General features: G+C 46.4%; 1 protein-coding gene across 1 annotated transcript; it reads left to right on the top strand.

Moving 5' to 3' along the window:
- The first annotated feature begins 212 nt into the window (after nt 1-212).
- On the top strand, nt 213-11,252 carry LOC140681158 (uncharacterized). Its single transcript, XM_072920540.1, has 3 exons — nt 213-459; nt 9,575-10,626; nt 11,208-11,252. The coding sequence occupies exons 1-3, from the start codon at nt 213-215 to the stop codon at nt 11,250-11,252; spliced, it is 1,344 nt and encodes a 447-aa protein (XP_072776641.1).
- The last annotated feature ends 534 nt before the right edge of the window (nt 11,253-11,786 follow it).

The following is an 11,786-nucleotide window of genomic DNA, read 5'->3' as shown; positions in this document are numbered from 1 at the left end:
TCCCGCGGAGTGAGGCGAACCCGGAACAGGCCCCGTCGGGTCCCTCGGGAGGCGGGGAGACACCTGAGGAGGCAGGCGGAGTTGGTGACGAAACAGGGCTGAGTCAGGAGGAGGAACTCAGGGGCGGAGACCAGGGCGGAGAAGGGAGCGAGGCGGCGCTGGCCCCTCGCCTCCCCGCAGCGGCAGCGGCGGCGGCTGCCGCGGGTGCGTGCATGCGCAGAGGCGCGGATCGCCGGTACCCAGCGGCGGCGGCGGCAAACAACCTGGCGCGGCTCAGGGGGGCCGGGCACAGCCCTGCTAGCAGGATCGCAGAGACAGTTACACAGACAACAGCAGCGCAGACCCCCGCCCCAGGCAGCCCCCACCCCACCACCGTGGCGCGGCAAGGACAGGAGCGAGACGGCACCGCCCCCCTCATCTCCCCGCAGCACCCCGCAATGGCGGCAGAGACGCTGCACAGCCTGGTTGCCACGGTAACAACAACGCCGAGAGCAGCAGTGTCACCGATGGCGAGATGACAACACTACAGCAAAAATTTCAACAGCATTTTTCCGATTCCTTGCAAGAGACAGAAGACGCAATGAAAAAGTATAGCAGTACTGAGTGTTTTCCAAGATACCAAGAAGGATGGACATTATGCAAATCAAAGTTATTTCAAATACAATGTGGATGAAAATTACTTTAAAAAAAAATAGAAATGTTAATAATGATTTAATTGCCAAAAATGTTTCTGAAAACAAAGATTTGAGAAAAGTCAGTCAGATGGAATGTTGGTATTGAATTCACAATTTCTGTTTTTGAGTGTTTATAAATAATAATATAAGTGATGATGATTTTTGAATTTTATAGATAATAAGATAAATGATAATTGTCAAGTTTTTGTAGGTAATGATAAGATAAGTAATGATTGTTATAAATGCTATATGAATGCTTTGAAAAAATTGTCTTAAACTATTTTAAACATTTCTTGTTGATAGGTTGATCATATAATGTAAGTTGTCTGATTTTTGTGATAAGAATTATTATTAAGATGTTAAGGTATTGAGGTGTTGTTTTAAAATTTACACTCAGTTTTCATATGTTTTATTGTCTTTCTAGGTGATTGATTGCAAGATGTGTTCTTTCAGGATCCTGTGTTTTTGACTTTTTAATTACTCATGTGATTTTTTTTTGTCTAATCTTCTATGCAGCTGCAGTTCATTTTTTTTTTTACAAATTTATAGTCCAAGTTTTGGTTCAAGATTTCAGACTTCAAATTTTCAGATTTCTGAAGAAAAAGTTTGTTGTATTTAGAGAATTTTTGTCTTGAAAGAAATTTTAGACAGGTTCAATTATTTGATGTTTTGATAAATTTTTAATAATAAGGTTTTTTACTTATAACTGGTATTTCTAAGACTTTTGTTTTAAACATATCCTCCAATTAGAGTTCGAGCTCTGGCCAAGCTCTGGCTCTACGTGGATGGTGTGATTGACCCAGCGGTTTTCGGCATCAAAAAGTATTCAAGTCCTTTTGGCTTGACAATTTGACCATATAGGACAGCTGAGCCTCAAAGGGAGTTTTGGAGAGACATGATCCGGACATGTTTTATCCAAATCTCTGTTGTTTTAAGGTTTTTCAGCTGCTGCAGACTCTGGGATGACAATTTGATAGTGTAGCACTTGGTAACTGTGATTTTATATGTAATATTGATTGTGTATTATCTGATTGATTTTTATTTGTTGTTAGTTTCTTTACTATGTGCATTGTTTTGTTCTTAATGTTTTTTCATGTTTATAACAAAGATGTTGATATTTCCATTTCTTCATGCAAGTTTTAGGGAACAGAATTGAGAGAGGACCCTCCAGTCCCCATGGGGGTGTTGGGTTTGTTTGTGTTTTAACAGGTGCAGAATCTGGATGGATTTCAGTGAAGAATGTGGAACTTATCAATTGCAAGAGGGCACTGATCTCTCCACAAGTGGATCAGAGGATGCACAGCAAAAGTGCATTGTGCAAAGATTTGTGTTTCACCCACAGAAGATTGTGGGCTTTGAGTTTTTTTTTTAATAAGTGTGTTTTTAATGATGTTATAGAAGTTTTTGCTAAGTTTTAATAAGTTTTAGTAATGCCTGTGATTTTTTCTGTTCATCTTGCCATTGTCTTTCAATGGCAAAAGAAAAAGAGGGAGGTCCCAACATGGATCAACAGCAATTCTACTTGAGTGGGTGTTTTTACCCATCCAACCAAGAAGTCGTGTGATGGACAGGACAGATGCTCTTGCTGCATTGATACGAAAAGGCAGAAACAGAATTTTAAAAATAGATGAAAGAGATACCAACCCGCAGTGATAACAACGTGAACAACAACAGTTTGCCTGGAACATCCCGTGATGAATCCTGTTCTGATGAAAATTAATTATGTAGAGTACAGAGAAATAAGTTGAAATATCATAAGTGTGAAGTTAGATTTATCAGAAGTTAGTTTATTGGAAGTTATAGTTTATGTTTAGAATTAAGATTGTTTCTTTCATGTTAAACAGGGCATTCAAAAACCTGAGAAGAATGTGGTGGGCCTCAATGTTTTTATTAAGCAGTGTTTTGGTTTTTGAAGTATCTGGAATCCTTGACATTGACAAGAGAGAAAATATGTGGATCACTTGGGCCAAACAAACTAGGCAAGATTCATTCTGCCTGTCATTAGCCACACCGTCTAACCCCTTTCGTACTTGTTAAATTGGAGTCTCGTTGGGTCCCATTGCAGAGTTCAAAACTTGGACCCGAGCTCAAATAAATTTAAATAGCACTCTGGGAGCGCAAGCTGTTGCATTTGTGCAAAACCTTAAATTTACTGATGATAGTCTTCAAGAATTTGATATTTTGGGTTCTGTCCCAGGAAATTATTGTTTAATATTTGGATCTTATGCTACCAAACCAACTCAAGAAAATGGAAAATTGACAGATGACGACACTTGGTTGTCTCCCAGATCACCATTGTATTACAACTATTCAGAATATTGTAACAATTCGAGTCAATCTGTGACACCGCCAAGAGCTGGTGCAGGAAAACTGCCCCCAGGAACCTTCCTCATTTGTGGGGACCGAGCCTGGTCAGCAGTCCCCCAAAATGCTAGGGGAGGCCCGTGTTATATCGGTAGGTTGATGCTTTTTGCTCCCACCATACATCAGGTTCTCGAATTGCCTCACAAGACTCAACGAGCCAAACACAGTGTTCTCCAAATGGACCCTATTGTAAAGATATAGTGTCATTGTGGGGGCGTGCCTCTGTAGTAGTAGTCTCACTCTTTGTCCCAGGGGTCGCCTCATCAAAAGCGCTCACACAATTGAGAACTCTAGCCTGCTGGACAGGAAAACAAATTAATATCACATCTAAATTGATAAGTGAGCTTGCTGCAGATGTAGACGATACCCGTCATGCGGTTCTGCAAAACAGAGCTGCAACTGATTTCCTTCTTTTAGCACAAGGACATGGGTGCGAAGAATTTGAGGGCATGTGCTGCATGAATTGTCTGACCATTCTCAATCGATTTATAAACAGTTAACGCAATTGAAGGACAACATGAAAAAACTTACTGTAGTGGACACTCCATTTGGTAACTGGCTCAATTCTTTAGGTTTTTCTGGCTGGGTCAAAGACTTAATTTGTTTTGGTATTGTACTTCTTTTTATCTTTATAGTTATTTTAATTGTTATACCGTGTTTTTTACAGTGTGTGCAAAAATTAGTTAGTCGCGCCTTCACTTCAGCCTGGGTAGCTCAAAAAGAAAAAGAGGGAATTGTTGCAGCATTTTTGAGAGAAAGAGGACATGAATTGTGAAATTTGAGCTACTCCAGTCTAGGCCTCAGATTGAGGCCTGGTGAGGCCCTCAAGCCTCTGACGCAGTTAGAAATTCAGAGCTTGTGGCGCAGGTAGAAAATAGTCTTAAGGTGTTGTGGGGACCACTGGGTTGTTTGGCTGTGAATTAGTATAGGTTTTATAATGTAAGGTGCAGGCCGTTTAAAGGAAAAGGTAAACAATATTGGTTTGCCAATCAGAGTGTCTTTGGTTTTGTAAACTATGTAGAAGCTTATATAAACTACCACCTTATCTCGAATAAAGAGAGAACGCTTGATTAACCACATTGGTTTGAACCTGCGTTTGTCTTGTCCAGCTTTCCGTTTTCCTGAGATTCCCTGGCTATACCTGGCAGTTTGCTTTCACTATGAAGTGAAGAGACTCTTCTCAACAGGTTCCAGGGCTGCTTCTTGTTTGAACTAAAAGCAGAGCAAAACTCTTCTGTTGGTCACATCAAACCAACATAAGTTTCATGAGTCTGTGAAAGACATAAGAGTGTAAATATTATTTCATATTATTGTAATTACCGTTTTTTAATTCAGCTGTGGAGTAATTAGGTCATCATTCACTAAATCAAAAAGCTGGAATAAGCTCTGGAAAAATAGGTTTATTTAAAACTAAGATTGTTAAAACTATGTTTTAAAAAAGGGAAGGAATTCCATGAGGAAAACTATGTGGCAAAAATAGAGTAATTTAAACTTCTCAAAGTCCTTTGATAATGGAGCCCTGAACCTCCATCATGTGCAGTGCAGCCTTCACAGTCCCTTTGAGCCCAGAACTGCCAAGGGTCAGGGCTGGGATGACCCTTCACCAAAAACTGGCTCCAAGACTGAGCGGGAATCAATCCAGAACAGGGCTCCCACAAAGAGCAAAGACTCATTTGTCATTGGTGTCCTCCAAGGCATTCCCTCAGCTCTGCCTTCCACTCAGGAGCAGGGGCAGGGGGACCCCTAGCCTGTGGTGGACCCGCACTGGGATGGAAGGAGCCCCTTGTGGGGCAGTCAGGGGAGAAAGGACTCCCTGGAGCTACCAGCAGCTCTAAACCCAGCCCCAGCCAAGGCCAGGATTTGGCAGCAGCAGCAGGAGCAGCTCAGGCTCCCTGGGGCTGGCAAAGGAGCTGAGAAAGGCTCAGCCCCGGGACACAGCCCTGGGCCCGGCCCCTTCCCTCTCTGCTCTTCTCTGGGGCTGCACAGAGCACACGGAAGAACACACTGGCATTGCACATGGGTGGAAAATGGACAGCTAAATGCTCCTTCCTCCCACTGACAGTGATCCTCCTGTGGGATTGCTGTTGGGCACAGGAGTAGGAATTTGGGGGACAGGATTTCCAGAATCCATCAAACTTCAAAGGATCTTAAAGGAAATCACACATAAATATTCCTCTGGACAATGATATCTCTTTTAGGAAAGGGTTGCTGATAACCTACCTTCACCAGACTCCAAGATCCTTAAACCGTGCTTTACCAGTCTTTCCAAACGCTTCAAGTTACGGTCCCAATCTAGAAAGGAGCACAGATGGGAAATGTTCCATGGTGTGCTGGGATCCCCCTTCTATGAGGAAGTGAGCACTGCAAGGGGCTCAGGTAATGCTGTGAGCCCGCCCTGCCAAGCAGCAGAGAGGGCAGCTCAAGGCTCAGCAGGGCTCAGGCCCAGAGGCACAGCAATTACCTCCTGTGACTGTGCCTGGCAGCGCCTCCCTTCCTGCAGCAGAGGCTGCCAATGAGCCACTGCTTCCTCTGGGAAACTCAGCCTTCAGCACAGCCTCTCCTTCCATCTCTGGGGAAAGGAAAAGGGACAGCTGGATCATTTGGGCTGTTCACCAGCAGGAAGGTGGCATCTTCAGGAGGCAAAGCTTGTCTCAGTCATGGATGAGATTCAGGATAAAGACCAGGTTCCTGGGGCTGCTGCAGGGCCCACCCTCCTCCAAACATCTGCCCCTCCAGATGTGCTCAGTGACTGGGAAATTGCAGGGGATCTCAGGGTGTGCATGGGCCATGCTGCAGTTGGGCCTCCCTGTCAGCTGGTGCCAAATGCCTTCCTGCAGAGGCTGGGGAGAAGCTGCAGCCAGCCCAGGCTGGGAAACAGCCCTGCAGGCCATGAGTGCAGCAGCGGGGCAGCGAGGCTGCCATGGATCCCTTCCTGCTGTGCCAGGCAGGGTCTGTCCAGATCTGCAGGGAAAGCCCCCAGCTGCTGAGTCCCAGGGGAAGGGGGAGGGGGAGGGGAATGCACCCACCACGGCGTCTCTCCAGATCACTCAGCATCTTCTCCACGTGTTTGGATGTCTCTAGAGCCTTACTGTTTCCTGTAGGTTTGTTCGTCCCTCTCAGAGGACCTTAAGAGGAGTATTTGCATTTCAGATGGATGGATCCCACAAAACCATGGCTCAGCCTGTGGTGTCATCGGGGACACACTACTCACCCCTGCGATAGGAGACGGACTTGTGTTCAGCAACCAGGAAAGGAGCCTGAAATGTCCTCCCTGCAGACGCACCTGCAACTCAATAGCCACAGAAGCTTCTGCCAGCTGGTTCCTGCCAGGTTGTCAGTGATTATTCTTTTAGGAACATTATCAGTATACCTGCACGAGACTTCAGAGGCTGGAAATCTTCATGGAGCCAAGCTGCTGGAGAAGCCTTCCTAGCATGCTCATCTAGAAGGGAGCACAGATGAGAACCAGTTCCTTGTGTGCTGGCATCCCCCTCTGTCTGTGGGAACTTGGCACTGCAAGGGGCTCAGGGAAGGCCATGGGAGCCAGATGTGAAAGGACAAGGCCAAAGCTGCACAGGGGCCTGGGGAGCTCTGGGCTGTCTCTTGGCCAGTCTCCACACTTTGGTAGGCCCTGTGCCACATCCCTGGGAGGGCAGCTGGAGCAGCCCATGGGCCACGGGACTTCACTCCCTCCCACAGAGGAAACCCTCCCTAAACCCCAGGGGAAAACCATCCCCAGCGCTTCCCCGGAGAGCAGGGAGCGCTGTCCTGGGAAAGGGGAGCCAGGCTGCCGGCTCACCTGCTCCCCGCGCTTGCAATGGAGCAGCCTGGGCAGCCCTGGCAGGCAGGGCCACGGCCAGGAGGAGCAGGAGGCAGGGGCGCAGAGCAAGGGCCATGGTGCCTTGCCCTGTGCCAGTCCCGCCGCTCTTGCTGCCACCACTGTCCTGACACCGCTGTCCCAATGTCAGCACCACTGCTGCCACCGCCGCTGCTGCCGCAGCAGTTGTGCTCAAGGACTGCCTGCTCGGGCGTTGTGGTGCTCTGCAACCACGGAGCTCTGGGACCTCTGTGACCTCAGAGCCTGCTCTGACCTCAGCCTGCTGCGACCCCAGAGCCTGCTGGGACCTCATGGCCTTAGCTGTACTCCAGAGTGTACCCCCTTTCTGTACAAATGGACTGCCCTGAGTGTAAATATTTTGCTTCATCCAAGGGCCATTGCGCATCAAAACCTTTATTTTGCCTGCTGACATTGCTGGTCAGACTGTGTCCCTGCAGATGCTCTTGATTGTTGCAGTACAAATTTCATTTATTGTTTCCTTCTTAGGTGCTTCGTTCTGTTGTACCCCCATGTTCTCCCCGAGTTTGTTCACCCCTGGCTTTTACCCTCCCTCAAAGCTGACCCTCATGCCATTCTCAACCCTTGTTCCAGCTCTTTCCCTGCCTGTCATAGCAACCCAGCCCCTTGGTCCCCGAACCTTCCCTGGCACTTTCCCATCGGGACAATCCCAGATTGCAACACCCTTTTGGGATGCCCCAATTTTTCAAGGCCCCATTGGCCCGTGTGACCAATCCTCTCCACCCTCCTACCCCAATGGGCTCCAGAAACTGGATGTGATGCCCTCACTCCTCCCCTGAGGATTCCCTCTTGGTGAGCTGTTTGTATCCACCCCCTGACTTGTATCTTGCACAGGAGTGCCAGTAGCTCTTTGTTTCTGCTCTCTTCACCTGAAATAAACTCTTTCTTGTGGAACCTCAAGACGGAGAGCTGCCTCCTCTCTCCTCTGCCTGGTCCCTGTTGTGGCTTGTGTCTGGCTGTAAGAGGCAATCTGAAGACCCTCACTCATTTGCCTGCCAATTGCCACGAGAAGGAACTCCCTTCCCCCACTGCAGTTCCGGCTTGGAGAAGGCAACAGTGCAGGTGCAGCCGCTGCACCGTTACGTTCTGTTCCGAACGAGGCCCGGCAAGAACTTGGCAAAAAGTAGGCAAGGACTTGGCAAAGACCCAGCGTGGACCCAGCACAGAGCGGCCTACTGCAATTCCTGCTTCACTCTCCACCTTTAAGCCAAATGAACTGTTGGGGTGACTCTGGTGGTCTCTCACTGAAGACCCCTCATCTGCCTCTTTGCCACCGTGACAGACAGAGATCAAGAACCCTCTCCCCAAGGCCTGAGACTGAGACCCCGACCACAAAGAGTGGTGGGGGGGGAATGACATGACCTGTTCTTCTCCAGTAACTTCAATGGACTTATTCATCATTGTGTTTGTTCAGCCTGGATGATTTTCTGTAGATACACTTGTTCCCCCCCATAGCAATTTCAATAGACTCACATTGTTCTGCATGTTCCCCCCTTTCCCTCTGTGGACTATAACTGGACCCCTGGGTTAGGTAGGACTTTGGAGACTCTCCCCAACACAACAAGATGGATCCCCATCGTCAGGACCACTGAGGGCCTCGCTTGTGTTGGTAGCTGTTCTTATCCCCCCTTCTCTCTCTCTCTCTCTCTCTCTCCTTTTTCTTTCTTTTCTGACCCCACTATCGCATTTATTGTTTTTTGGCCCTTAATAAAGGTGCATCTGTTGTGATTAAACTGATAGTCCCCTGCTGTTTGTCTTTTGCACTTTGGGATTGGCTAACGAACCATCACGACACCCCGCTATAAGCGGATCGTGACATTAAATTGGCGTCACGGACAGGATTTCTGTCTAGGCAGAAGGGTGCAGGTTCTGTGTAGTCTGTAACAGGGGAAGGACGTTTCTCTCCAGCCGCACCTAGCCTGCCAGTCCAAAAAACTGAGCATCGTCTAGAAAGCAAGGGGAGAGATTCGAATTTCCCGCAGACTGCACATTGCCTAGGCGAAAAAAGCACCCACACTGTCTTCAGAAATTGCAAAAGATCTCTTAGTGCACTGTGTTGTTTTATGTTTGCACTGTCTGGGAAGGAAGAGACAACTTGAGGAAACTAAGCAGAGCCTCCCAGGCAGATTTTGTCTCTTCACCCACCCAGGTAAGTGAAGGGTGACACAGCGAAGGCTGTGTGCTTTGCATAACTTAAGTTTGTACCTCCCTGCCGTGGTTTTGGTCCCTTCACAAAATGAGTAATAATCTTAATGCTAAAGGTAAAGATGAATTTTATGCTCTACTAGCTAAATACAATGCCAAACCTTCTCCAGGAGGAGAAGAATGGGCACAAAGTAACTGGTTTAATTTAGATAATGTGGATGATAGAATATGTTTTTTACAACATGATACAAAATTTAAACTGGGCAGAAATAAAACCATCTTATGCTCAGTTTTGGGAGCTTGTCTTATGGCAGCTGTAGAAACTCGCTTTGAGAGAAGAGGTGAGGAAATGCAATAATAGACTCCCTTCAAAACCTAGTTGAAATTTTGCAAAAACAATTAGATGAAGAATAAAGGAATTTTTTACAAGCTGCCCTGAAAAAGGAACAGATTAAAAATGCAAAGCTCACCAACAAACTAAAAGAAACAGAGGAAAAGGAAACTCCTCACATTAACCAAGTTTATCCTCACAAAGAACTTGAGGCAGTAAATAATTGTGGGGAACATTGCTGCTCTCATTTAAGACCCTTAATTAAAACAGAATATAACTATCTCAGTGATGATGATCTTGAACCCCACATCACAACCAAACACATACCATACACTGCCACCGAGTTAGCTGAGCTTAAAAGAAAATATGGACGCCTCCCACACGAATCAAAAACAGAATATGTTTTCCAGGTGTCCTTCACCGGTGGCAATCAAATTAAATTAACTGAACAAGAAGCCAGTGGGTACTGGGGACACGGTGTCTTCTTAACAACAGGAGATAAACGTGACTCGTGGTCCCTGACACAACGTGTGGCTTTTTGGGCCGGGGGAACAAGCCCCTTGGAAAGGGGAGATCCTGTAGCTATAATCAGTACCCCTGACCAACTCCTAGAAAGTGTGTCCAAAGCCACTTGTCTGCAAATGATTCACAGAAAGAAATTAATTCCTGGCTTTGAATCCCCAATGAAATTACCTGTGAAGCCTGAAATAATGACCCCTTTAATTTGTGGGCTTCCAGAAACACTCAAACCTACTGCCATAGCCTTACAGAAAACTACACCAGCTGTATCTCCTGTAGAAAGACCAGACAGATTTCCTAGTAACCAGAAGAACTCATTGGTTCCCCTTTATGACTTGCTGAGGAAAGGAGTAAAATGGGATTGGACTTCTTCTCAGGAAGAAGCATTGCAATTGCTGATTTTTGAAGTAACAGCTCATCAAGCTCTGGGTCTCGTTCATCCTACAGACCCCTTTCAGGTAGGATGGGGATTTGCTGTCTCAGGATTGTCAGTACACATTTGGCAGCGGGGACCCGAGGGTCCAACAAGGCCTGTTGGTTTTTATTGCCGTGGTTTCAGAGATGCTGAGAAAAGGTGCACTACCTGGGAAAAGGGATTGTTTGTGGTCAGCCTGGCTCTCATTGAAGTGGAAAGACTTGCACTACAACTACCAATTGTATTGAGAAGCCCTTTCAATGATACTAAGACAGTCACTACTGGGACCCCCCCTCCTGACGGGGTGGCCCAGAGGGCCTCAGTAAGAAAGTGGTATGCTCAGATTGAACATTACTGTAACATCTTTACAATAACAGAAGGAGCTGTGAAAAATTTGGCAATACAAGAAACTGAGAGCTTGGACAGCAGCCAGGACAAACCTGCCTCTGTAATCCAAGTAGCCCCTCCTTTCTGCCCTGAACAATCAGCAAACTCTTGGTTCACTGATGCCTCTGCTAAACGAGAAGGGAAGGTGTGGACATACAGGGCAGCAGCCCCCCACATTTCCTCTGGTGAACTAATTAATGAGGGAGAAAGCAGTTCTCAGGTCAAGGAGCTGAGAGCTGTCTGGAGTGTTTTCCAACAAGAAGCACAGAACGCCTCTCTTGTCTGTCTCTACATTGACTCCTACGCTGTGCACCAAATGATCCTGATAATCCAGCACATTACCCTGGCCAACCTGTTCTGGTGGACATCCCTTACTATAGGGCTAGTACCACTTGTGCTAAAACCCCCTCTGAATAAATGTGCATGGGAAGCCTCTGGTGCTCTAGGGAAAGAGCATTGGATAAATAAGTGCTGGATAATTCCATCATTCTAACCTCTTCTGCCTCTTGCTGGCAGGATTCTGTTGTGTTTACTTTTACAGAAGAACTGCGAGGGACATGAAGACCACCTAATTCATGATAAAACTGGTAATACTTTCCTGCATCCTACCACAACCCCATGGCCAGAAACCAGCTGAGTGGTTGCGGTCTGAAATAATTGTGGTAGCATGCAGAAAAAGTGAAAAGATCTCTTTAAGCACAAAAAGGTTTGTACGCTCCGAAGCGTACAGGATTGTTGGCACAATTTCACATTAACACAAACTGCAGAAGTAGTTTGTCTTTGGTCCAAAAATACTGAAGCGCTTTCTTTTAAGTTTAAATTATTGATTTAAATACTGGGGAAAACTTGATGTTAATGTTGTGATACCTACCACCCAACCACCTGTTATGCTTACCCCAAAAATTTCTAAAGTTGGACCATATATAATCAGGAAAACTGGCCAACAACAAATATTGTTCAATCCAGCATGGTCTCTTAAGCAAGTTAAATTGCTAATGCAAAGCAATGTCTCTGAAATTCAGCCAGCTTGTTCACCTTTCTTGCAAACTTCTTTCCAGGGGTGGACAACCTGGTTACGACAGTGGAACCCTTCTA

The sequence above is a fragment of the Taeniopygia guttata genome, chromosome 32, assembly GCF_048771995.1.
Source record: "Taeniopygia guttata chromosome 32, bTaeGut7.mat, whole genome shotgun sequence".
Classification (NCBI taxonomy): domain Eukaryota; kingdom Metazoa; phylum Chordata; class Aves; order Passeriformes; family Estrildidae; genus Taeniopygia; species Taeniopygia guttata.
This window is presented reverse-complemented; position numbering and strand designations above follow the sequence as displayed.